This window comes from Pollicipes pollicipes, unplaced genomic scaffold (genome assembly GCF_011947565.3).
Source record: "Pollicipes pollicipes isolate AB1234 unplaced genomic scaffold, Ppol_2.1 Scaffold_4881;HRSCAF=5763_pilon_pilon_pilon, whole genome shotgun sequence".
NCBI classification, from domain to species: Eukaryota; Metazoa; Arthropoda; class Thecostraca; order Pollicipedomorpha; family Pollicipedidae; genus Pollicipes; species Pollicipes pollicipes.
The window spans coordinates 10,249,363-10,276,832 of NW_023596576.1; the positions used below are offsets into that span (position 1 = coordinate 10,249,363).

Sequence of the window (27,470 nt, forward strand, 5' to 3'; positions counted from 1 at the left end):
CCCCTGAGCCAGGCTGCGCCACTGTTTGAGCGAGCCCAGGACATCCACCAATACCGCCAACCCAACACGGAATGACGAAGCAGACGACGCCACAGGTTAAGCAATTACGGACAAAAGTCCTTTGTGTCAGAACCCTGGAACGATGCAGCTGCTGCCAGTCATGCACTGTGTCAAGCGAGCAAAGAATAGCAGAAGCAGGCAGCACAAACAAGGGGCACCATATAACAAGCAGGCTTTTATTACGAATACGAAAGCACTCCATTTTGTACCATGCGGTTTAATGTTCAATGAAGCAGTTGGCCGGATACGCCGCCACGGTAACCGTGGAGCGGGAGCCAGCCGTCTGGGGAAGCCACAGAGCCCCATCTATGAAACAGATCCACCACCAGTGATTTACTGGCATGCGATGGTGCTAAAAAAACGGCGGTGAAAAGGCGGCCAACAACTAACGACGCCTTAAACGCGATAGAGCGCATGCGCTAATGATAGCTATTTTCGGCAACAGGGGGATCTCAGCTCCGAGTGAATATTCATGGTTGCACCCATCAGGCAAGTAGGAGAAGCGCAAGCCACTAACGTGGAAAACGTGAGGCTGTAGATTACCATTACAGGGATCTATGCAATCTTCTCCCAGCTTATGATTTCCCTCCCCCAAAAAACAACGACAGAGGTTTTGAGATTAAACGCAATGGGCATGCGTCAGGTAACTCCGTGCAAAGAACCCTCATGAGTTTCTCCCGAACCCGCAACACAAGTAAAAAACAGCCCAGCCAAGTAACTGATCCCTCGCAAAACTTATGAGCGTCAAGGTTAGAGATCGGATTACCAACTAAATGGGAGACTAACAGAAGTCCCAATGGAAGCACGCCCATGAACGGAAGTATGCCCCCAACAGCACTGCGGCATAGAAGCCCACTGCCACAGCCTTCTGGTTGGGTTACGCCTCGGTTTACTCCCGTGGGAAGTCCCAACCCTCATCTCTCTCTCTCCCTCACTCTCTCTCCCAGTCCACTGGTGTGCCGGCCGGCGGTGACCGCTGCTGCAACCTGGCGGCTACGCGCTGAACTATGGTGGCTTCTCTAGCCGCAGTCAGGCAAGCGGCGGCGGCGAGCGACGCGGAGTGGTGATGGTGGTGGTGGTCGGAGGAGCGAGGCTGACGGAAGACGTGGGCGAGGAACGCTGATGACCGCAACCGTGGTGGGCGGCACGGTATGCTGATGCTGATGGCGCTGCTGGAGCGGCAGTGGGCAGTGATGCCGCCGGGCGGGGCGGACCACGTTACCTTGCGCAGGCGGCCTCACTGCGCCGGCCGGAGGCCGTGATCGGACGACTCTCGGTCGCGTCGCTGCCCTCCGAGCCGCGCTCGCCGGCGTCGTGCGAGGCGGCGCCGTACTCCCTGGACGGGCAGAGCCGGCCGGCCCGGTCAGAGCGGAGGCCGGGCCGACCGGGCACGGCGCGGCGCCGCACTGACACACGCCAGCCGCGGACGCAGGCGGCGCCGCCCGCGGCACGCAACGACACCGCACACGTGCCCCAAGCAGGCAGTACGGCGAGGTGTCTTACTTTTCACACAGTGCAGACTCTTTCACAGTTCTACGAGAGCTAGCCCGTTGGATAATTTGGCTAAAGAAACACCTTGCAGCCAGCTGGGGATAGTCTGTATAGCATGGCCGGTTAATACGCTAATTTGCCCGAGTTAAACCGTACGCAGCGCCGGTGGAGGACGGCAAAGCTTGGCCGCCATTCCAGCAGGCATGCACAGGGAACTAGGAGACGGCAAACGCAGATCTGCGGAGGTGATGGATACAGACACCACAACACCAAGCGGCATTCTCAGGAACCAGTGCGACAATGTGTAACATCCACAAACCACCATCACCCACCATCACCCACCAGCTGCCCTCACCACCAAGAAGCGCGGGAAGGCGCCGCTGCCGCCCTGCTGCTGCTGCCGCGTGTGGCCACGTCTCTGTCCACAGAGCCACCTGCTGCCTCCGGGACGGTCGGCGCGCGTTTGTCTCTCTCGGCACCACACAACCCAGCTCCCACAGCACAACACACCCAAGCTCACCCGGCCCGTCCGGCACCGGCCGGGCGGAGGGGCAGACCCGCCGCTCGGCCGGAGCTCGGTCGGCGGTACTCACGAGTTGGAGACGGTGGTGACCTCGGTCACGCCACCGTCACTGGGCACGCGGATCGTGTCGAACTGCTCCCGGGTGGCGTTCTTGCGCAGCAGGTCCTCGCTGGAACGGGCCGGCCCACCGTCAGAGAGCGGCCGCCAGGGGGCGGGCCCGGCGCCCCACAGGCGGGCACCGCTGGCCCGGCTCCAAGGTGCGTGTCGCGTCTCCAGCAGCCAGGACCGCGACGCAGCTCACTCAGCAGGGAGCAGCGAGCGGTGGATGTCGACGCGAGATTCGTGAGTTAACTTGGACCGGATGTCGGACTATCGTTGGATACTTGGGTTTATGGTTATCGCGCTAGTTCGCCCCATGTTCCCCAATCATGCGTGGCAATGGATAACGATGACGCAGAGGGGAGGATGCAGAGGAGACTGCGTAGAGGACTGGGGAGACCATTGCGGGCTGAAGTGGAGTCCTTTGATTCTAGGGCCCACCACTGCAGAGCATACGGGACCCGGTAGTCCTGGCCACTACTGCGCTCCCTTCGCTGCCCGCGAAGAACAAGCGCCATCGCGCCGCATGGCCAGCCCCGGGGCGGATGACGTGGCACCGGCGCTGCTGTCCGCGCCCAGCGCCTCCGTGGTCTGAGCAGCACACCCCCCACGTTGGATCATCCATGTAGCCATCGCTTCACCTCACCCCGAACGAGGGCCGGGGAATGAGCCGGGCAGCGGACACCCCAGTTGGTCTACACTGATCTGCACCGTCGGCGGACCCTCCACGAGCGGCGGCGCACCGCACGCCGCGTCCGTGTAAACTCCCTCCCTTACAGTGAGGCCCCAAACGCGCCATACCCCGGCCGGCGGCGCTGTACCGTCGCTGGTCGGGGAGGCTCAGAGGGGGCCCTCTCCCCTTTCGTCCGGAGTCACACGCCGTTCCGGAGCAAGTGAGAGGGAGAGCGGGCGGGGGGCGCCTGTAGAGAGCGGCCGAGACGTACCGTTTGTACTTGAGTCCCTCGTACAGCAGCGCCACGATGAACAGGCCCAGACAGGACGCCACCATGCCGCCCACCGTGGTCACGTGCCAAGCGTCAAACAGCACGTACTCGCTCACACCGAAGTGGAACGTCATCTGCAATAGGGTCAGCCGGTCAGGCGAGGTGGGCGCCGGCGGCGACAGCGGCCGACCAGGCCGTCCGGTGGGCCGACCGAGCGCGCTCAGTCAGCCCCGGGTGTGACCCATGCGGCCACGTCCAGCAGACGGCACTCCTCGCGGGGAGAGTCCGCTGCCTCTCGCGGTGGCGGAGCGCTGAGAATACTGGCGACCGCCAGCGAAATGTTGAATTTTCAGTGAAACGCCCACGCCTGCGCCCAAGCTTGCTCACATTGTCCTGAAGTGGAGCTCAATGTCCACCATATACGTATCCCTGCCGTGCGTGGGACAAGCGATAGAGGAGACAAAAAAACCTACACAATGTGCAAAAGTATCCAAATACGGTGTACAGGTGATAAGATATAGTTGAAAAAAACATACCGTAGAACACAAATCACGTGCGTTGGAAACCACAAAACAAGACTGAACACATAATGCGCCAATTACATGACGGAACAGCGCCGCGCAACACAGTCATATGAACATACACGTTGGGGTTCGGCCCATAAGCCACAGGTAAAACTGTCGCGGAGCATTGACAGAGCAAACATCACTAGCATTGCCAACTACAACCAATAGTGAGATGCAAATAACATACCCAGTGTCTGGCTGGCGAACATCTACCAAGAGTGGTAACACGTAGAATGCCTGGCACCACGCACCACCATCGGCGCAACAAATTTACCAACTGAATCCCTGACCCCACGGCATGACCTGACTCGACCTCTCCCGCCCACAGCGACCCTGCCGGAGTCGGAGCCGCTCCAGCTCGGCGGGTTGTGCGCGCCGGCTCCCTCACCGACATGCCGCCATGTCCGCCATGTCCGCCATGTCCGCCGGTGTGTCCGACGGCGTGTCCGCCGGTGGCCGCGCCGGCGGACACGTGCTGGGCGTGGTCGTGTCCGGCCATGCCCGCACCGTGGCCCGTTCCCGAGCCGGCCGCGGCCATGTCTGGGGGCAGAGCGACGCCAGGCCAGGTCAGGGTGATGGTCGGCCGCGGCTGGCAATGTCCTCTATCGGCTGACGGACGGAGGGACGACCACAGGACGGCCGTGGGGGACCGTCGCATCACGCCACTCAGCGCGGAGTCGTGTGGTATACATAAGAGTGACGACAGAGCACGACGCGCTCTACACGTGGAGCAGAATATTCGCTCGGCCCAGAACACACCAGCGCGGACCATGGGCAGTACCTGCGTCCACGCACGGCATTATCGTAAGTCACCCCTTCCCGAGCAGAGCCAAAAGTGTTGGCACCACTCTCCCACATCTGGGACGGCGGAGCAGGACTCAGGAGTCCTGTCACCAGGGCGGATTTAGGCTCTGGTGACGGGACAGGACGGGGGAGGGGGCGATCAGGAGCCATCGCAGGCCGGGCGGACGTGGGGGGTGACAAGATCATGAGTCATCACAGGCCAGGCGAATGCTCTTCACACCGTGCTACATCCGCAAGGCACCGCGCTACATGTCGATACTGTAGCTAATGCCAAGTATGTAGTCCGGCAGTCCTCTTATGAGGACGTCGGGTGTTTCATGATCTACGCCCGGCCGCCCGTGCACCGACCGAGACTGCGCGGCGCGCTGAGAGGCTTCGACCGCACCTCAGACATCAACGCTCGCTGCGCTATGGACTATACACGCGCCGCATACTATATACATCCGTCTCTACGTATCGCACAGCCCGGCAAGATTACGCAGCCCAGCTGACTTATTAGTGTAGTAAAGATAACCTCACTTGGTCCTATCCCTGTAGTCTATGGTCGGCAATCGCCAATCCTAAATGCCGACACAACGCTCCTTTCGATCTCACTGTTTCGCATCATCCTATCTGACTACCTTCACAACCACGGTACATCTGGAGCAGCTTTTGTTTGATACCAAACGACCACTGGAGGCAACTATGCATTGTCAGCAGTAACATCTAGGACGTAAAGACCCAAACCATCTGCTATCGGGCCTGAAATTGAGTCGCAATGTATAGGCAGATATCAGCTCAGTCACTTGCTCCGCAGCACCACTTCAGCTGATAAGAGCGCAACACTGCGCTCGATTCCAAACAGACAATGTGCAACAGCACATACATGACACAATGTTTTTACAGATACAAATCCAAGCGATGGACAGGTTTGCCCGCGCACTAACATCACCCCGGCCGAGCCAGTAATGCTATGGAAATCTGACGCTTGGTCGTATGGCATGAGCCACATCCGATACGCGCAAGGCGCACGCCGATGCTGCCTGCCCCGCAAGGTACGGCTTGCAGCACGAGACACGCAAGGCCTTCTGACACCTTTCACACGTGGTCTTTGGCTTCGAGAAGCATCCAGCGTTCTGACATCGTCACGAACGACGTAGTGGTTGATGCCGTCACTCCGGACAGACGGCACGGTGTCAGGCTGTGTCGGGCCGCGCCGTGGATGGCGTCTTGAGCTGTTCACGAGCAGGGGAGTATGACACTGGGGAGGGGGGGGGGGGGCGGGACTATTTCGGGCGATCTTTGACGGCCTGACATCGTTATCTGATGTTGTCTCTTTCCGGCTGTAGATCGCTTCACTTTGCTCGCCTGTCCCGGAATGGTGAAGAAGACTCAATGTCCGCCTCTGAGCGCATGTGACCGGGCCTCACAGCTCAGACGAGCTTACTCAACAAATACAAAATAAGTGAGCCACTTGACAACATTCATAACTCGTCTAATTCATTTGAGTCAGCTGAACGGTTTCATGACTAACAGATCGATGTCTCACGTTTGTACTACGCTAAGCAACCTTAAAAACTTACGAACTCAATAAAACATGATCAGCTGTTGCTGTCGGAGTCACCTTGAGACCGCTGTCACCCGGCCACTTGAATCACGCCCGATGTTCCGGACGGATGTGTTAAAAGTAGCTAAGATAATAACATGAGGGACCACAGTATGACTCTTCTTAAAAAACACGTCCGACGTTACCGGGTCCACACACCACGCAATGCAAGCAGCAACGCAGCTCGCTCGCTTATCGAAATCCGCGCCGCGACCCGGAAAGAAGAGCAAACAGTTCCTCTCTCCAGACGGGGACGGAGTTCCTCAGGACGGAGAAATCTTATCTTATCTGGTGCAAACGGCAAAACAAACTTGTTGAGTGCGGACACTTGACTGAACAAACGAACCGGTATTTACGGCTGCGTGCGGCGAATATTACAGAGAGGGGGCATTGCAATGGCCGAACGACGGTAACAGTGTGCGGAATTATGTACCAGAGTAATTATGTAGCACCAAAAAAAGATGCATCGTACTGACCCACAACAGTTTCTTTCGGTTCAGCACCATCAGCGCCTGCCATGATTCCAGTGAAATTCGCGAAAAACTTGGGTCAGCCAAACAATAGATATCCAAACACTTGTGCAAACCTAGGAAACTTGTGGAATGCGAGTTTTTCGATCAAAAGGAAAACCCCTACGTCCACCAACTCCTATGTCAAGAATTATCTCCATGCAACGTGGTATCGAACGTCATACAAAATAAAAACACAGGACGCACGCATAGACGTAGGTCTAGTTCTCTGCTTTTACCAATCTGAAATGGTCGCAAGGATTGGCAATTCAGCCGGTCGAAACCAGCTGCAGCCACTTCCCTTTTTTCAACCATTACATGACAACCGCATGAGGTGGTGCTAGCCCAGAAACCGCAAAAGTTGTCTGTTTTAACATATCAGCGACTGGCCTGAGCGCTCATATGGCCTCTGCATTCACGCTGGCTTTCTCAGTCTTTTCTCTCACGGACCTGTCGTTGCACGTGAAATAAACAACTACATAGTTGTTCGGCGGCGGGACGCCATTTTGTTGGATTAGAAAACGCAAAAACATGTTAACAGGTCAAGCTGAATTTTCTCGTTGCTAGCTTCGACTAACTTGCTTCAATGGCTCCGATTAACCAGTTGGTAGAAACTGTCCCAATGCGTTGCTTTGAGGTGCACAGCGCTTGTTAGAAAGATTGTTTCACAAAGATGGGCGATAAATCTTTTTAAAGGTTAATTCATGTCAACGACAGCTGCCAGGTATCTCCCTGACAACGATAGATGCCATGCATCTCCCTAACCATCTCTGATTGCTGTTGTTGCAGTCAGCCATTACCACTGACTATGCTTAGCATGATCTAGCTGACCCATTTAGCACTACTGGCTTAGAGTGCGTTCTGCAATACCTGATTTATGACATTTTCTGCAAGTTCCCCCAAACACTTTCTGCCAGCCGGCTTAAGCCGGGGTGACAGAAACTGCTCCAGCCAAATAATGCCAACACCTGCACGACACACGCTGCATATCACCTCACGTCATCTATCGTTGCTACCCAGCCGCCGACGGACTCCTGAGTAGCCGATGTGCCAATCTGGGTGCAAAACCGCGATACGGACACCATCTGCACGTCACACCACGGAGCTCGCTCAGATCGCGGCAGTGGCCGTGCGACTGCGTCATTGGGAGCAGTTCACCCCCAAAAAGCAATGTCACCAGCGCCATGCTGGTGGCTGTTGTGCCCTTCAGCCCCTTGTCGCAGCAACAAACTAATTCCCCGCGTTACTGAACAGGTTTGGAACGGCAGCAGTCTGAATCACGCAGCGCTTATTTGAACCTTGCCGCGACACACACTTAACTCTCTTAAAAATGAAGTTATGACGCATAATCACTGCGCCGGTAACGTAAGAAGTCATGTGCAGCTGCGTCTTGGGCACGTGCTGCCTGCCGTTCGCTGCTGACACAATACCGCTCCCCACCCGCCCCGCCCCCCGCCCCTACCTCCTCCCGTCCTCCCCTGACAGTTCATTCCCCGGCTTCCCCAACAGTTTTGAGCCATCGCAAACATCACTGAATTGTCCGTCATAACAGTGCAGAGGTATCTCGAGTGTAAATTGTCAGTCCTTTCACTTCCACGCAAATCACTAAACAAAACGCTACACCGACACCACAATACGACTAAGTGCAGAAAACTGCAGCCTTGAAACTAGATGGAAGGTACTCACTCACAACTAGGAATCTCGCATGAAACAACCTAAACAATTGATCTTTTACGAGATTTTCTAGCAACGAGTTCTGGACTGCCCTTGAACCGAGTGGGAACGGTACGGTACATCACCCGACAACACCCCATACAACGGCCCCGCCGGCGACAGGCGCCTGACGCTCGGCCGCGGCAGACGTCCGCCGTCCTTTGTCGCTGGCCTTGCTGGCCCCGCCCCTCCAGCTGCGCGGCTCGGCCAGGGCGCCGGGCGTGGCAGCCGTCCCGTCCCGTCCGCGGCGGCTCCACAGCTCGCGGCGCCCAGACGACGTCTGGCGACGGGCGACACATCTGGTCCGCTTCCGGCGCGGCCGCACGCCGGGCCGGGCACCCCTACCGTCTGGAGCCGACCGATAGCGGGGGGCGGCGGGCGCCGACAGGTGCCGAGTCACACGCGGCCCCCGGCGCCTATCTCGGCGGCCGAGCGACCCCGCGGCGCGCGCGCCGGCCACAGGTGGCGCCCGCCTCGGCGAGTCCCGCCAGTGCACGTCGCAGCGTCCGACGCCTTATCTGAGAGACACGGCAGCGGACACCCGGCCGCGAGGACACGGCGCCTCGCCGGTGTCAACAGTGACTAACAGCGCCGACCGAGCGTCACGCGGCGCAGGCGGCGGCGCGCGCACCGCCGACTCCACGTGCCCTGACAGCGCCGCGGCTCGGCGCACTCACCACCGGCGTGCGGACGAGCCTTCCACACACGCACACACAACTACGGAGCAGAGCCGGCCGCCGCCCCCGGCAGCAGGCCAGCTCGCCGGCGCGCTCTCTCGCCGCCAGCACCGAGCCTAGCTCACACCGAGCCCAGCTCACCTTGTCCCGTGACGTGCTGGTGAACGGCGGTGGCGAGCTCACTGGCGGCCGTGGTGGCCGCCGCCAGCGAGGCGTTCACCACCGCACTGGCCGCGTCCATAGCGCTCATGTTGTGGCCGGAGTGGTCCATGTTGTGGCCGGAGTGATCCATGCTGTGGCCGGAGTGGTCCATGTTGTGGCCGGAGTGGTCCATGGCGCGAGGTGGGTGGCCTTTCGGAGAAGAAAAGCGGGCTGCTGAACGTCACGCCTGCGAACATCGACAGGGCAGAATCTAAAGACAACTTAACGTCCGTGCCGCATCGACGCTCGCAAACAACTTCTCTCGTAACTGTCAGTCTCGACAAACGTATGACACCAGGAGCTCGCGTTAGTAGGTAGACAGCACAGGAACTATATGCTGTGTGCAACCCTGTAAGTCACAATGATATACAATAGCAAACAGCCGTCGGTTTCGTATTTCTTGCTCTGGCCAATGTTATGAAAGCATCACACCCAGTGACTGCCTTCCGACGAAAGACACCCTCTCGACCCGACATCGAGCATGAAGACCAGTCTCCGTGTTTGTGCAGCACAAGCAGGGGGCGGCACCGTGGCCGCGCTCCGCCGAGCATGATGACACAAACACGCCCCCTCCCGCGTCTCACGCGCCTCCCACCCCACTGCTTCCGGCGACACTCGCGAAATGAATCCTTGTAACTACGTATGGAGCGATCCGGCGGCCCGGGCCGACAAGCCGGCGCTCGAAGCCCGGCCCTCGAGCCCGCAGACGAGGCCCATCTGCGCAGCGGCGGCGGCGGCTCTGCTGCGTGACTAGCACGGCCTCGTCGGAGCTCGCCCAGCCGTAATAACCGGCCAAATAGCGCCGGCGGGAGGCCATGCACGTGCCTGGCCGCCCCCGTCACACCCGGCCGGCCGACGCCCGTCACGTGCTGGGTGGGGCGGCGGCGGCCGGCCGGGGAGCGACAGCAGCGGCGAGCAGCGCTTTAAAAATGGCACGGGCGCACCCCAAAATTACGTCCATAACTAATGATGTGCTTGCAAAGGTGGCACTCGGGAGGAAAACGAGAAACAGTTCTGTGAAGGTTGGTGAGCCCCGATTCCCTGAATGGTAAACTTGAACAGCACAGGCGGATAACAATAAAATAATAGTGTTGACACACGAAAAAGCTGAAACAAACGGCCCGCATGGGACAAATGCTAAACTTGTGCCCAGTTGTTCGTAGGGAGTTGTGGGCTTTGTCACACCCTTTGTGGTATTTTCCACCTACGCGATTCCATTGCGAGTCCTTAGTATTGTTTCTCTGAAGCAAGTAATACATTTGAATACTTCAACTCGTCATCTCCGGTAATCACCCTTACAGAGCCCGCTCAAGCCCGGTTCACAGCGCGGCCGGCCCACCGGACCGAAAACAATTTTTTCAACATTTCGCTAGAACTGTAGAAATTCGTCAGATCTGGTAGACAGGGCCTTCTTCCGACAATTTGGCAACATCTGGCCAGACTTCGGCGCATTTGGCGAATTTGATTTGATTTAATTGGCATTTGATCTTTCTATCTCCGAGAGATAGAGATCGATTGATCGCGAAAAGCGGTCATCGATCGGTATTTCGTTCGCCTATTCATTTTTAACATGGATCCCCCGAAACATGGCCCTTTCCTTTCGAAGGTGCTCGCTGGTGGCAAAAAAAAAAAATTGGGGGCGTGGGAGGCGCTAAAGAACCACTACACGGAGGTCAGTTTGACACGCTCTCTCCATGGGCTCGATCTCTTGGATCAAGCGCACAGAACTAAATTTGCCCTTCAAAACAGCGTCCATTCCCAATGCGATGGACAACGTGGAACGCTTCTATGATAGCTGGAAAGGCCTGAATGGCAGACTGAAACCCGCACGGCTGGATAGTAATGAAAGATTGGCATTGGTAAAATGCTGAAACAGGCGTTCGGCAAAGGAGAAGTGCTGAAATTGTGCCTTTTACCACACCTCATGTACTGTACTTTCCCTTGCTTCGACTTCATCGCAGTCCTTTGGATCGTACACAATGTAAAAAGCAACACATTCAAATACTACACATTGACGCCCCGGGAAATCAGCCTTCCCCTAGCCGACTCACGGCTGTACACCACGAACGATCGGCGCGCGTACGCATGTTATTGCTGCGCTCACCGAACCGTCCACGAAAATGGCGCCGGGGTGTTTGCAGACAGGTCAAAGGTTGGATAATTAACGCCGGCGACCGGACCTTACTGCCACCTGCCGACGGCCACCGCCCGCCGCTGTACCCGGTCCACACTGCCGCCGGAAAGGTCGGCCGTCGGCACGGTCAGTACGGACGGTACGCCGCGGCCCGGCGAGTGGCAGTCCGGTCGCGACCTGAGCCGGGCTTCTGACCCGCTGGGCTTACCGACGGGCCTTCGGCAGCTGTCGGCAAGTGCATCAATGACACGGGCCCATTTCCAGCGCCGGTAAAACACCAGTGCGAGCTCCAACCTGGGGCAGCACCGAACCCTCGTCAGCCCGCAAACCAGGCAGGGACTCGGACCGACACAGACCACCGAGCAACATGTGAGCGGAGCGACTCGGAGCGACGTGACAGACACCGGCCGACCGTGAACAGAGCGGCACGGCCGTCACCACCGACGGCACGGGGCGGCGCGCCGCTCCAGGGACTGTCACACCGTCCTCAGGTCCGTGACGCGTGCCGTAGGCGGCGGGCGGGCCGGCCGCCGCTCTCCGGCAGCGCAGGAGCGTTACGCAAGCGGCCGAGCCGACCGGCAGGTGCCAGAGTGGTATGGAACCGACCGTGACTGCCTCGACCAGCCGCGAAATCGAAAGCATCGGCCCCGGACTCTCGCCGACGGGGCCGGGCGTTTGTCGGAAGTTTGCGCGAGGTGTTCTCACCAGGTGGTATTTATCACGCGGCACGAGAAGGCGCGAGAGAGCATCTGGTGGTGGCTTTGGCGCGCTTCAGCCCCAAAACAGAGCGCAGCGTGACATGTAATATCCAGCATGGGAACGTCCGTGACAGAAGAAAGCGTTTTCGTTTACTGCGGATATTGTTTTAAAGACGCTTCACCACAACCGGTGAAGAAAAGATCACTACAGCCTATTGTCACCGACAGGATTCTTCTTCATGAGCGACCTGACGCGCGCCAACCCAAGCTTCACGAACGTGCAGCAATGGGATCGACTGTTGGTGCTCGATGGCGCCCAGATGAAGGTAATCACCCGGCACCGATGACGGTCGGCACCCGCCGCCGATGACGGTAGGCACCCGGCATCGATGACGGTCGGCACCCGGCATCGATGACGGTCGGCACCCGGCATCGATGACGGTCGGCACCCGGCATCGAAGACGTTCCTTCCCGTCCTTGACACTCCTCCCGTCATGGTGTGGTGAGAACTACTAAATGCCACGGAGACAAACAATGGACAGCTAGTTCGTGGCTCTTGCTTGCATGCCCGAATAATCATACGCTGTGCTACAGAAATACGGTGCACATTCCACTTTGAGAACGCCAGCTCAAGTACGCATGCCGCAGACTTGTCCTTGACTTGATATTAAATCGGAACCGACTCATCAAGTAACATAAATGATGCCAAGTCACGGGGGATCGATCTTTGAATGTTTGTGATTTGGTGCCAAAGTTGGATCACCAAGTCGGCCGAAATTGAAGACAATTTAATGACTTTAAGATATTCTTAATCTGTCTGCTCATAACGTCAGAGGAAATAGAGAGTTCCATTCGCTTCACAATTCAAATAAAAAATATGTGGAATCTACACTACCTTTTGCAAAGACCAACGCACAGATGTCTGTTCTAGTCTAGATGTCTGTTCAGTGCTGCTATAATAGACAGCCCCGAACTACGTTCTGGCATTGAGCCATACGCCCCAGAGCCGAGCCGTAGTCGACCTAAAAGGTTAAACTGCTGGGGTGCTCGAAGTCGGAGCCGGAGTGCACAGCATATGGTCGGGGCCGGGGCGGTATCTGTCCCGCTGGAGTCGATGTCACATGGCCATCAGCCACACAGCCAAGGCACCGATTCTCTCTCGGCCGCACAACTAGCCTGCGCCGAGTGTAACCCAACCGCTCGTGACACGGAGCCCTCACGTGTTGCAATCCCACACAAAAGAGCGGGCTGGCTGACTGTCCGACAGCTTCGCACCCAAGACTACCATTCCGTTCGAAACGACACAAGCCTTGATCATGGCACGATCTTGTGGCGCAACAACGCATCGCTTAGAGCCCCACCGGCCCAGGCGCGCCCGAGCCGGCTGCGCCGACCCATGCGCAGCCGTATGGCCGCCAATAAGCACCGCTCGCCGGCTCTGCCCCGGCCGTGACGTCTGGCCGAGCAAGGCGGCCGAGCCGTGACTACCTCGGGTCACAGCCGCGCACTGCCAGGCGGAGACCAGTCGGCAGGCTGCTCCGGTGTACTCACACGGACTCGGCGCCCACTCGCTCCAGCTGAATCCACCGCCGCCGGCAGCCCCAGCGCGTCCGGCCGGCGCGAGCGTCGTCGGCTGACTGGGGTTGGCAGCGCCGGCCGGCGGACAGCTGACGGCGGGGGGGGGGGGGGGGCACAGCGGCGGCGGAGCGCCAGGCCGCCCACTCCGGCCCTCCGTGAGGTCAGGTCGGCGCTTCTGCGGCCCGGCCCCGGGGCAGACACGTTCGCGGCCGGCCGGCGACCTCGGCCCGGCCGGACGTAGCCCGCGTCGTGGAAGCCGTGAACGTGGCACGCGCGGACCGGTCACGCGGTCCCGTGCCCACAGAAAGGTCGTGAGGCACGAACCGACCGAACCGGAAAGGCTGGTCCGTGCCGCACCCGGGTGCGCGGCGACCTCACACCAGAAAATGGCTGCCACGACCACCGCCAAAGGAAAGGTCGTTGCACCTCCCCCGCCCGCTCAACATCGCAGCAGTATTGTTGCTCCACACCGGACTGGGCTTCGGGTATCAGGCATTCATACCTTGAGTTATTGACCGGCAAACATTGGCGCGGGGAGTACTGACTGTCGTTAACCGTCCTGGCAACTGTGCAAACAAAATTTGAGGTGTTGGGATGTTGAAGCAGATGGACGTGGCTGAAATGCCACATTACAGGTCTATTGAGTGAGTATAAATCAGTGACATTATGCATCGCCGTATGTCCTTCATCCCCACGGGGCTTCTGCACCCCCGCCCCCGTTTGGCCGCTCGACCTGGGCGCCCGCTCGGACAGGGTGCCCGCTCAGCCTGGGTGTCCGCTCGGACAGGGCGCCCGCTCAGCCTGGGTGTCCGCTCGGACAGGGCGCCCGCTCAGCCTGGGTGTCCGCTCGGACAGGGCGCCCGCTCGGACAGGGCGCCCGCTCAGCCTGGGTGTCCGCTCGGACAGGGCGCCCGCTCGGACAGGGTGCCCGCTCAGCCTGGGTGTCCGCTCGGACAGGGCGCCCGCTCAGCCTGGGTGTCCGCTCGGACAGGGCGCCCGCTCGGACAGGGTGCCCGCTCAGCCTGGGTGTCCGCTCGGACAGGGCGCCCGCTCGGACAGGGTGTCCGCTCGGACAGGGCGCCCGCTCAGTCTGCGTGCCGCTCCACCTGGGTGCTTGGCAGAAGTCTTGATCGACCAAGATTTCGGCCCAAGGGCATTTGGCTTAAGTCCGGAATCGATTTCGAAGGAGTCAGCGGCAGGACTGCCGACGGCCGTGGTCGCCAGAGGCCGACAGCTGAGCGATGACACGGCTGGCGGTCCGCACAAAGGAACACGTGCCACCGGCACACCCGTTGCACAGTCGCAGGACTCGGGCGGCACAATAGGCCAGGTGATGGCGGCACCACTGCCGCATTGACACCCCGCAGCTGAACAGCCGACACCGTCGGCCCGGACAAGCCAGCACGACCACGTGGCACCGACCACGACAGCGCAAGCGCAGAGCACGGCAACTGGCACGGTGCGGAGTGCCTACGCCAGATGCCCTCCCCCTCCCTCCCCGGGAAGATCGGGTCAGCGTCATGAGGTGTCGCAACCGGCGCTGACCACAGTCGAGCTACCGCCGGCCACTCTTCAAGCTCGGGGCGCCGTGGCAGCGCTGCCTACAGCCGCTTACCGAAACTAGCCATGCCCTTAGTTGTGGCGACCGCCAGGGACGGCGGGCTGAATGAAAGCCGCTTCGGCCGGAACCAATTTGGCCAGGAATCCCCCGGGTTCCACGCAGAGGCTCGCGCGGACGGCTCTCCCTCGGGCCCTCCCCGGCCGCCGAGCGCTGGACTCCGAGAACTGTGCATTGATCGCCGCCGGCACGGAGGCGCGGGGCGGCCCGCCACCAGCTGACGCAACAGCGGCTGGTGCTGGACACTGCCAGCCGAGCCCAGCCGCGTGACGTCACAGCCACTGGCGGGCCGCCCTGCCACCAGCTGACGCGGCAACGGCTGGTGCTGGACACTGCCAGCCGAGCCCAGCCGCGTGACGTCACAGCCACTGGCGGGCCGCCGCGCGATCAGCTGACGCGGCGGCGGCTGGTGCTGGACACCGCCGGCCGAGCCGCGTCGCGTGACGTCAGTCACTGACGGGCCGCCACGCCACCAGCTGACGCGGCGGCGGCTGGTGCTGGACACCGCCGGCCGACCCCAGCCGCGTGACGTCACAGCCACTGACGGGCCGCGAGGTGGCCCTCAACGCGCGTCCGGCCCGTTGCCAGGCCACGCTGGACCGACATTCGCACGCGCATTGGGTCAGTCAATGCCAGCGCAGGGGCGGTGCGCCACTAACGTTTCCGTGGGTGGGCTTTTTCCACGCGGAATTTGGCTAATGGGGACTTCTGGAAGGCACAGGTGGACTCATGCAATGTCACGTATGACATGTCACACACACTGCACTTCGGCGACGTGTGTGGTCTTACATGCTTTGTGCGGCGACAGCGTCTAGTGGCTCCAGCTGTGCCCAGAAGCCACACTGTCGGCCGAAAATCAAGTCCAGACCCTTCCCCCAGTCATAGGCCCATCCCCGACGCTACTGGGGCAGTGATTTACTACCGTGTTCGACATGACTTGACCCAAAGTGCTCTCACCCCAGCAATGTAATTCAGACAGCCTATCCCAGCTTATTTCTGACACCACACGCGGCCTGATGTCCAGATGCCCAGCTGGCCTGGCTCACAGCTCACCGGCAGACTGTGAGCGGCTTGACAGGCAGCTCCGGCCAGCCACGAGGCGCGATATCAAAGGGGCGCATCCGGACACAAACACTATGGAGCAGTCACAGCCACCAGGGACATGTGCGTTGTGTCAAAATAGTCGACGGGTCAAACGAGGAGGCACCGACCATTTCTGATGCTCCCATGAAAGGCTCCTTTGAACATTTTGTTAGCTTTGGCCCAGTGCTGCTACCAGTGCACGGACTGTGCATGGTCAAGTGCTAATCAGATCTCCCAAGCTTCCTGTGTTCCTTTAAATGACACCCAGCAGTGGCTCTTCACATCCTCAAAATGTTTTGTGCAGCTTCCACAAAACATTCCAAACATCATATTGGTATGGACTGGATGATGTTAGTATCTTACTTCTCTAAAATGTCTTCCCCTCCTTCCAAAAGGAAGCATGTTCAGATTACAGTACTTCCAAAAACCAATCACCTACATGATTTCATTCTACATTCCTGCTGCACTCTGGCACACCTCTGCTGTTCTTATGATGTCCAAAATCCTACAGCAGCCCACCCATCTCTAGCTCACTTCAACATTGCTGACTTCTTCTCTGGCAGCCAGCACCAATCCGGCCACAGACAGACCCCACAGCATTCAGCCATTAGTTGCTTACAGTGATGGACAGAGGGAAAATACCTGTACTGGTGCTGATACATCTGCCAAGATGCTTCAGCACAGTGGATTATTACCTTCTTATTTAGGAAGCATGGTATAGACTTAACTTAGCTCTAAATTTATCTTAAATGGCATGTACAGCAGGTCCAAATAAGGCTAAGCAGTACTTCCCTACTACTCTCTACTCCTACAGTTCCCTGACAGAGCTGGCCTGTGCACCCTCCCAATTGTCCATTGCAGTGACAAATGAATGACCTATCTTTGTGTGGCTTCCATGCTGTGATGAAAATTCTGCTAGGATACCCACATTGATGGACAAATGGGTCAGGGTGTACTTTCCTACCTCACGTTAGAAAAAATCATTGTACACCATTTGTCGTGTTTAAGGCATGACATATCGTAAATAATCTCAAAACAGGTAGAATCATGCTCCTACCTTCGAATTTCAATAACTTCGATGGCGGGCCCCCGGGCGCCGCGCGCACCGCACCGCCTGGACTCCCCAGCGCCGTTTCCGCGTTGCTGTTGCGTAAATACAATATTTCTGCGTACCAAGAACCGTACAAAATGTACGGGAACAAAGTAAACCATTCGTCATGTTTAAGGCAGGACAACCATAACCTAACTGCGAACCATAAAAATATTTACTAAACATAAACCATATTTACCATAACCATATTTACCATATAAACCATATTAACTGCGAACCATACTATAAACCATAACTATAACTATAAACTATACTATATAAACCATACTATAACTATAAACCATATTTACTGCGAACCATAAAAATGTACCGGGACAAGGTAGCAAGAATCCATGAAATTTGATCCTCGACGCCAACGGGACCATGGGTTGCAGGGGGATTGGGTGGGGAATGTCAAGCAAAATGAGAACATGGCAGCTAAATAAAAGCTCACTATATGGCACCTATATATGGCATGGAACATGGATGCCAATGAGATGCTGGGTTGAAGGGGATATAGGGTGGGGAGGCTAGTCTAGGTTAGGTTAGGTTAGGTTAGGTTAGGTTAGGTCAGGTCAGGTCAGGTCAGGTCAGGTCAGGTCAGGTCAGGTCAGGCTAGCTTAGCTAAACTTAGCTTAGGTTCTGGTCTATTCTCAGTTAGGTTAGGTTAGGTTAGGTTAGGTTAGGTTAGGTTAGGTTAGGTTAGGTTAGGATAGGATATGTTCTGGACTATTCTGGCCTGCATGTTTCATAAATGTACCTAAACTCGATAAGAAACGATTTTGGTTGCTTTATTATTGTTACCTTGGTCCCATACATGTTTTATGGTTCTTGATAAGCAGAAATATTGTGCTTTCGCAACAACGTAGAAACGGCGCTTGGAAGTCGAGGCAGTGCGGTGCGGGGCGTGCGGCGCTCGGGAGCTCGCTATCGTATTTATTAAAATTCGAGGGGTAGGAGCATGATCTATCTGTTTGAAATTATTTACGATATGTTCCGCCTTAAACACGACGAATGGCTTACCTTGGTCCCGTACATTTTGTAGAGTTCTTGGTAAGCAGAAATATTGTATTTACACAATGGCAACGCAGAAACGGCGCTGGGGAGTCCAGGCGGTACGGTGCGCGCGGCGTCGGGAGCTCGCCATCGAAGTTATTGAAATTCAAAGGTAGGAGCATGATTCTACCTGTTTGAGTGATTTACGATATGTGCCATCTTGAACACGACGAATGGTGTGCAATGATTTTTCTAACGTTAGGTAGGAAAGTACACCTACACCGACAAATGGCATAAATCATGATATGAGCAAAATACACAAGTCAATAGCAAACAAGCTGACCCTGATTGTAAGAAAATACATAAATCTTACATGTTGGCAGCCTGGTGGTTAGAAGCATTTCATGAGCCAGTGAAGCAAAGGGCTAAAAATTGGTCTTGTCATGATCATGGAGGTTTTCAAATGGCACACAGAAATGAAGGGACATGAAATGTTAGCTATGATGGCTGTGTTATCAGTGTTCACAATGAATCAATCTTACAAGAAAGTACACAGCCTGAATCAAAAGAATGTAGTTTTTTGATAGAAGACAAATGCAGTTAAGGTCATTACAGGAGACCTACAAAATTTGCTGAAACATACATTTGATAAAACAAGGCTCAAATGCAGCTCACAAAACATTTTACCTGACACCTTCCTTTATATCACAAATTCAGACCAGCAAGAATGTTTTATAATACAGCACAATCCAACCCCACACATACTCTGGCACATTTCATTGGGAAAGATGGAGTGGACCTACCTCACCAATTAAGTCACATGCTAATGTAAACATTTTACTTTTATGGCACGTCTTACTTTGCAAGTGTGGAATAAACCACATCGCAATGGTTCAACATAACCAACATGAAAAGAGCTTCATTACAGTGACTGTTAAAAGAATATGACCAGATTACTGTAGGAATGGCAATCTATTAACTAAATCTGAGGGTGAAAATACATGTAGGAAACAGTTTTGATCACCAAATCAAATCATTTCCATACTTCTGCAGGTCACAACGGCAACATATCGTTCAGTTTGATGCAACATGTGGCAGCCTTTCCTAAACAACTGCTATGTTGTCAAAAGTACCAGTTAGTGACCTACAACACTCAACAAAAACAACCACCCCCACGGCCTTACCCACAAAACAGCGCTCGACCTCCGTGGTTGAGCCAAGGTCGCAGTCGTCAAATGCAAGTTTCGGGGCGGGTTGTAATATTTTGGGGCAGAAATACACTAATGTGGGGTAACTTACAATATTCTGAGGCAGCTCACGTTGTCTTGAGGCAGGTAATGTCCTGGAGCATCCGTCACAGCGGACTGCGACAAAATCACAGGGCAGCAAAAAAAGAGCGGGCAATGAATGAAAGCAAGGTCACCGCCAAAACAAATTGGGCGACATTTGTCTCACCTGCGTCATATCTGCCTTAGCTGCATCCATATCATGAAAAAAATAAATTGTTTTCGTTAGCCATTTTTACTTGGCGCGTGCAACACAGCGTTTATTTTGCACAAACATTCCCATTGATGGAAAATTATATTTTATATAAATTAAATCGCAATAGTGAGCGTGTATTTACAATTTGGCTTTCAACCCAGGCGAACCATCGCCGCTTTAATCGATCACTTTTTGGTAAGGAACTAAAATTTTGGCATCTGCAAAACCAATAAGGTTATCAATAAAAATATTCGGGGCAAAATTATTGGAACCACCAGAATGGTCACTCCCATCACCAAATTACACACCGATTACCAATTGAATCAGCAGTCCGAATCCTGCCTTTTAATTACCAGACGGCTCAGTTATCATCAATGGTGCTAGTTAAAATCTGGTACAGTAAACTGACCAGGCTCTAGGGCTTGAGCCTCCAATTATATGTGGAAGAGCATAAAAAATCACCAGAATGAATGAAACCGTACCCAACAGCAACAGTTCGTCGCCCTCTGTAGTTGTATTGTTATCAGCTTCTGGTGATTCCATCCCACCTGTGAAGGTATGGCGGTTCAAGTCACCATGCGCGCGTTCGAGTCGCTAGGCACATTCAGGATAATCCATTACGGAGCATCCCAATGAGAACTCGTCACGCAGGGGTGGTGGTGGGTAGGGTGGGCCTCCGCATTCTTGATCTTGGCTGCGTCTATGTGCCGGACCGTGCCGCGCATATTACATTACAAGCAGCTTTTTCCATAAAGGTCTGAAGAAGGGAGCCTGTTCGGCACCAGATCCGTAGCTGGCCAGACCTTTTGTTGTCTCATTATATACTATTTCATTGTGATTTCTAGTATTTTCATTCCATGTAAGGCAGGAGGACCTAGACCAACGCAAGTGGCTATCATCCAGGGTCCCGTCCTATTGCTTTTCAGCAAAATGCACCTCTAGTTAACTAAGAGCCCCCTGCCAACACAGGTGTCCCTGTTAAGTACTTTGTGTGTTGATACAGGGAGACACCTTATTTCAGGGGCCCCGGCCAACGCAGGAGGCCTTCAGTAATAATCGCGGACACGGATCCTGACCCTGTTTCACAAATGAACCCTCAGGGTCTACACCGACTCAGAGCCAGCTGCTCAGCGTTGAAAGCCTCGGGCTTACATAGACGCCTTCGTCGTCCCAGGGACCCTCAACAGGCGCAACAGGCCCAACAGGCGCAACAAGTCCCTTTGACTGATCTCTGGGGGCCAAGCTTTCGCCCCGGGGTCGTTCCCTCGTCAGCCCTTTGGGTCCTCCAATCAGGCCTAGTCTGTTCCGGGGGTCCCAAAGGCCACTCAGGATCTAACGGAAGGAAAACGTCCCTTGTGCCCCCACCACCACCACCACCACCAGCTGACTGCGCCCTTCGATGTCTAAGTATCTACGAAACTCAGTGCTAGTCAGTCAGACAGACAGCTAGTCAGACTCCCCCTATGAACGCAACTCCAATGTGAACAATGGCATCCGCATCCAGAACTATTTGCAGGTTGATGGCTTGATGATTTGGTTTGAAAATAAAGTCGTTTTTGCTGGTGGGGTGAATATCCTAGATTCTAATTAAAATTATTATGTCCTTCTATATATTGGTGATTTGTCTTACTTGGTGGAGCCTCAACCAATCTGGTGGATACTATTCTTTCTGGACATTATCCTTGTGTATTTATTGACTTAAGTAGGCATTACGGCTAACGACTTCGTTAAACCTGTGATGAAACGTCCGTATTGGCGGCAATGATCCGATCGGCGGTGAAATGTTTGATCCATCCAAGTTGGTGAAAGTTTCCATTTTGGTTATTTCTAATTAATTTCTGGTGACCGATTAATAGGAAGCCAAAATCTTGATCCCATCACGCGAGGCCCTGTCAGATCCCATCGTGCTCCGACCAGTCCCAGCGGTCCCAGATCTCGTCTGTTTCCATCCGGTCCCATCAAACCCCGCCAGTCTCCATCCGGTACCGTCCAGTCCCGTCTAGTCTCCTATGGCCCCATCTGGTCTTGTCTGACCTCATCTCGTCACATCCTATTCCGTGCGGTCCGGCACCATTCGGTCACGTCCGGCGCCGTCCGATTCCATCAACCCCATCCGGTCACGTTTGGTCTGGTTTGGCTCCGTCCTGCCCCGTCTTGCTTCATGACGTTCTGCGCCATTCCGTCCGGTCAGACGTTCTACGTCGTTGCGGACGTTTTATCCGGTTTCTTTCGGTCCTGTTTGGTGCCGTCCGACCCCGTCCGACCCCGTCCGACCCCGTCGGTCCTGTTTGGTGCCGTCCGGTCGCTTTCGGTCCTAGCCTGGCCCTATCTGGTCTTCGGTTACATCCGGTCCTGCCTTGGCTTCTGCGTCCCGCCCGGTCCCACCTGATCTGATCCGGCTCCACCCGGTCCTGTCCGGTTCGGTCAAGTGCCGTCCAATCCAGTTTTGTCCCACTCGGTGCCGCCTGGCCTCACACGTTCACGCTTGTTACACGTCTGGTTCTCATCAAGTTATATCCGGTTCCGTTGGGTTCCGTTCTGTTCCGTTCAGTTCCTTTCAGTTACCTTTGGAGCTCTCCGATTCTGATCTCGTCTGGTCATCCCTGGTCCCGTTTGGTACAGTCCGAATCCATCCGGTCCGTCCGGTCTCGTTTTGTTCGCCCGGTCCTGTCTGTTTGCTTTGGTCCTGTCCGGCCCGTTCCGGTCCCGTCCATATTCCAACCCAGTCCTGTCCGATCCTGTCTGGTCTCATCACGTTCCATTCCGCCCCGTCCGATCTCATCCGACTTTGTTTGTCTCCGTGCAATCCTCTCCGAGCAGGCCGATGTTTCATGCTTGTAGTTCATTAGCAGTAACCCATATTTCGTGAAAATCGAGTACGTCACAAAAGGTCTAGCTGAGGTGTGGCTTCCTTGAAAACGTTTTAAAAAGCTGTCGAGCTGGAGGCGACCCTGCCGTTGATGGCAAGCACATGCATTTAAATAAGTCCGTTCTGTCGTGTTATTGGTGCAATGGCGACGGCAGGTCTGGTGTGCAAATGCAGGTTTTGGTGAGCTAAAAGTACTGTTACCCAACACGTTCCGCGCATCTAAGGTCGTTACGCGTTCTGCTATGCGCGTTCTACTGCCTGTTATGCATTCCAGGAATGCAGAACCGAGTCTACGCCGAGTGTTTGTTACCATTCATCGGGACCAGACCAGTATTGACTAAGCGCACTGGGCCTATTCCTATCCCGCACCTGGCAGCTCAATCTAATTTCCACCTGACCCCGATTCTGACTCCTGTGAAGCCCAGGGTTTCAAAATCGACCACATTGGGATCGATTTCAGTTCCACTGGCAATAGCGGGTGGGCATATAAACCACTCGATGGGCCGAATATCCCACAATAGACACATTGAGATCATGGCAGAGGAAAACAGAAAGCGTGTGACATTTACCTAATATATGCGTTGGAGGCAATTAGGATTGACCATATTTTTCAGGGAATCAATCTTCCTTTCACCAGCCGGAAGTTGAATCATTCCACATTCAACTCAGACTTCATATGACCTAAGCCATGAGCCCAGTCTCAATAGCACGTAACTATCAGTCATAGTCTGTCGTGGCCGTAAGCGTGACAGGGAAGCACCAAATTTCCATCACGTTCTAGCCAGGCTTAGACTTTCATGTACCCTTCACCAGCTAATCACACATTTTGTGGTTTTATGACGTCCCCGTAGAATCATTTGGAAGTCCTAGCGTCATTCACTCTCTCTCTCTCTCTCTCTCCTCTCTCTTCTCTCTCCCATCTCTCTCTCATCCACGTCCTCGAACGTATCGTCTCGACGTCTCTCTTCTCTTCTCTTCCTTCTCCTCTCGCTTGACTCTTCTTCTCTTCTCTCTTTCTCCTCTCTCCTCCCTCTCTCTGCCTCTACGCTCTTCTACTCTCTCGTCCTTCTCTCTCTCTCTCTCATCCTCTCTCGTCTACTCTCTCTCATCTCTCTCCTCTCTCTCTCTCTCTCTCTCTCTCTCAGCTCTCTCTACTCTCTCTCTCTCTCTCCGCTCTCTCATCTCTCTCTCATCTCTCTCTCTCTCTCAGGATCTCTCTCTCTCTCTCTCCTCTCTCTCTCAAATCTCTCTCTCTCTCTCTCTCCTCTCAATCAATCTCTCTCTCTCTCGTCTCTCTCGTCTCATCCTTCTCTCTCTCTCTCTCTTCTCTCTCTCTCTCTCTCTCTCATCTCTCTCTCTCTATCTCTCTCTCTGCTCTCTCTCTCTCTCTCTCTCATCGTCTCTCTCTCTCCTCATGCTCTCTCATCTCTCTCTCTCTCCTCTCTCTCTCATCTCTCTCTCTCTCTCTCTCTCCTCTCTTCTCTCTCTCTCTTCCTCTCTCTCTCTCTCTCTGCTTCTCTCTCTCTCTCTCTCTCTCTCTCTCCATCTCTCTCTCTCTCTCTCTCTCTCTCTCTATCTCTCTCTCTCTCTCTCTCTCCTCTCTCTCTCTCTCTCTCTCTCTCTCTCTCTCTCTCTCTCTCTCTCTCTCTCTCTCTCTCTCTCTCTCTCTCTCTCTCTGCATAATCAGCCGCCAGCCGCACTGCAAATTTACGCGCCGATCTTTGATGCGAGTAAGCGATAAGTCAAACGGGAAACGCTATACATTATCGTGATATGGTATTTGGACCCTAAATGAAAATGTTAAAGGTAGTTATACATGTCCAGTACATCCATTGATGTCAATAATGTGCGGTTTGAGAGCTTAATTTTACTTAATAGACCATTTCAAGAAGTTGCGAAGCCAACACCGACAATACGCCGATGATACCGATACATCTATGAGAAGATAGAGACCATAGGTCGATTTACAGTTCTAGACAGAACAGCCGGATGGAGAGGTCTGCTTGCTGGTACGTACGGAGGGCAGCCATATTGGAATGGTCAAGGAGCATAGATTCGGTCTGGTAGACCCATTGCAATGCATAGGGTGAGGTTTCTGTGGAAGATTTGAGGAAGCAAAAATTAAAGCTGGAACGGATTTTTGAAAAGGCTCAACGAGATGAGGCCACATTTCAACGATCCCGTAACATCTATTCCTTGCATCTCACTGGTCAGTGAGTTACCCGTACGAAGTAATCTCCGCCGCCGACCTCCGCGACCGCTGCCGGCGCGGACGGTCCGCGCGCTCACGCCGGACAATGGTGGAGCCGCTATCTTCCTGTTTAAATGACGCACCCCTCGTGGCTCGGCTGCAGTCGCATCCGATGAAGTACGGCTGAACCCGTCCGGACAGTGTGGAGCGTGGGTCCGCCGGTGGTGCCGAACGCCGCGGCGCCGTCGCTGACCCGGACGGCCCCGCCGCGCCCACGCCACGCGCCGGCTGGACTGCCGTTCTACGCGGCGTTCATGGAACAAGCGCCGCAGGGTTAACCCACCGTCGGGCCGGATGGCGTGGTGGGCGTCCAGAGGAGCGATATTTGACACTGCCGTGGAGTGGACTTCGACACGCCTGGCGCCTCGGTGATACTGCCGGTGTCCACGGATCGGCAGCCGCGTATGTCCCTGCGATTGTCGCTCACGGCTCCCTGAAGAATAAAGCACTTCAACGCTGGAATTTTGTAATTTGTAATCGTTGAAAGGTTGCAGAATGTTGCAAAAGCTGTTTACAGCCAAACAAAACAAGTGGCGCCATAGAACCACCTTTCATTGTTCTCGCAGAAGACACAAGAGCGTCCATACACCAAGTATCGTGTATACACCAAGAAAACGTGTCGCGTTGCACATGCGCGGAACCCGCTGCAACGCTAAAGATGGCTAAAACAAATGAGCAAATCGTTCATCCCGTGCGACCCTGCGAGATCATGCTACCGCATAATCTGTCCAGCGAAAGCCACAAAACAACAAAATATTTGCCACTAACACCAAATACCGGCCCCCTCCAACGTACCCAGGCAGCCGGAACAGACGGCTCGATGACTACTCAAGATGGCGGCGGCTGTCACGTGCTAACGGACAACTGCTGCCCTGTCTAGTCCTTTATGACTATGATAGTGACGCATTAGCGATCGGACTCGAATGCTTTTATCTATCGAAATTTCGCTCAGAGGTGATTCTGACGGAGAAAGCACGCATTGTAGGTCTTTTGCGACAGCACATCCTTCCGTAAAGAAATTCAAGACGTGGGGCCCGTCAAGTCACATCGTTTCCAAATTATGAACCGCTATATTCGCTGGACGGCTCTGACGATACACAGACGTCTGACGTCATATGTAAGACAACATATTATTCGAGACAAACGGCTCGTATGAACTACCCACTGAAAGATATGAAAATGAGCTTTTACTACCAAATTGTATAAATCATAGCCGAAATGAACATTTCATCACCGATTGAATTATTCCCACTACCACGGACGTTTATACCACCAATCTAACAAGTTAGTTAACCAAACACACGGGGAAAATATTCAGAAACGGAAGTATGTACCGGATTTTCTGACCTTATGACCTTCAATTTATATATATGTATATAGATATAGATATAGATATAGATATATATATATATATATATATATATATATTTAGATACATATATATATATAGATACATAGATACACACACATATATATATATATATATATATATATATATAGATATGCATCTATGCAACTATTATATAGTATTATATTACCATATGTCTCTTGGGAGTTCAGCTGACAGGTAAGCTGAGCAGAGCTGTCTCGCGGCTGCTCCATGTTCCGTTAAATGCCGGAATTTGGTGTTGCTGAGCCGTAAGCGTTATATCACGAAATTCGAGAAGCGATTTCCATACGTGGGTCGCGGAAGCGCAGTGTGATGTTTAATAACTTGTGAACTCAATTTTTATAACGGTAATTTCAAGACTGCTGGTGGACGGCAAAAAAAGTTTGACGGAAAATCTTGCCACAATTTTTGTGGGAGACGACGTGACGTTTTTTCGAACACATCCCTCGGTTGTGAGATAATTGGTCCATAATCCTACAGGATAAGAATGTGCATCTCCGACTCAGGTGGGAAAATCTTGCTTCCGGATTCTCGCACTGGCTGTTGTTGCGTAGCCAGAGATACCCAACAACGTACCTAAATATTGACACTTTTCCTGATCGGTATTATTGAACAAAAACCCGAGACCACCGCCACCCGTTCTTCCCTCGCTGCCTTTACACTGGATATACAGACAAAAGCTGTCACAGCACATAAAGGAAACGGAATTCGAAAAGACCACTGATGGTGGACGTGGTGAAATCTCTCTTACATCTGAAGCTAAAGCGCTACGGATTGCGACACAAAAGGTGTCCGCGAAGATCATCATCACCCAAAAAGAAGCCGGGTCTCCAGAAGGTGACCATGCGTCTGAACAGGGCCCCACCCGATCTGTCATTTTTTTTTGGAGTTTCTTCAGTTGATATGATGAAGGGAATCAGACCGACCCAACTGGAGATGAGTGATGTAACCGCCGACCTTGCTGGCTTAAACCACGCTCCGATCGGAACATAGCACGGATTGAAGTCGGACGGCAAACACGGCATTATTTGTGGGCATCCCGATACGCGATGTCGAGTTGCAGAGAACTAAGCCACCAAAACTGCCTTCTGTATATACCCCTTCCATGT

General features: G+C 54.5%; 1 protein-coding gene across 8 annotated transcripts in view; it reads right to left on the reverse strand.

Moving 5' to 3' along the window:
• The window catches only part of Ctr1A (Copper transporter 1A), a 29,128-nt gene extending 2,408 nt beyond the window's left edge, over window positions 1-26,720 (reverse strand). For 2 of the 8 annotated variants that reach the window (XM_037222911.1, XM_037222910.1), the window contains exons 1-7: window positions 26,510-26,720; window positions 25,255-25,404; window positions 9,113-9,322; window positions 4,072-4,223; window positions 3,118-3,251; window positions 2,145-2,243; window positions 1,283-1,396 (exon numbers count right to left, since the gene is read on the reverse strand). In XM_037222911.1, coding sequence (XP_037078806.1) covers window positions 1,283-1,396; window positions 2,145-2,243; window positions 3,118-3,251; window positions 4,072-4,223; window positions 9,113-9,322; window positions 25,255-25,404; window positions 26,510-26,573 — 923 coding nt within the window. In that variant the 5' untranslated portion in view covers window positions 26,574-26,720. Of the gene's footprint in view, window positions 1-1,282; window positions 1,397-2,144; window positions 2,244-3,117; window positions 3,252-4,071; window positions 4,224-9,112; window positions 9,360-13,555; window positions 13,641-19,668; window positions 19,768-25,254; window positions 25,405-26,509 lie in introns of those variants that run through there. The other 6 variants (XM_037222913.1, XM_037222912.1, XM_037222917.1 and 3 more) reach the window with 5 other exon arrangements.
• Window positions 26,721-27,470: the final 750 nt, after the last annotated feature.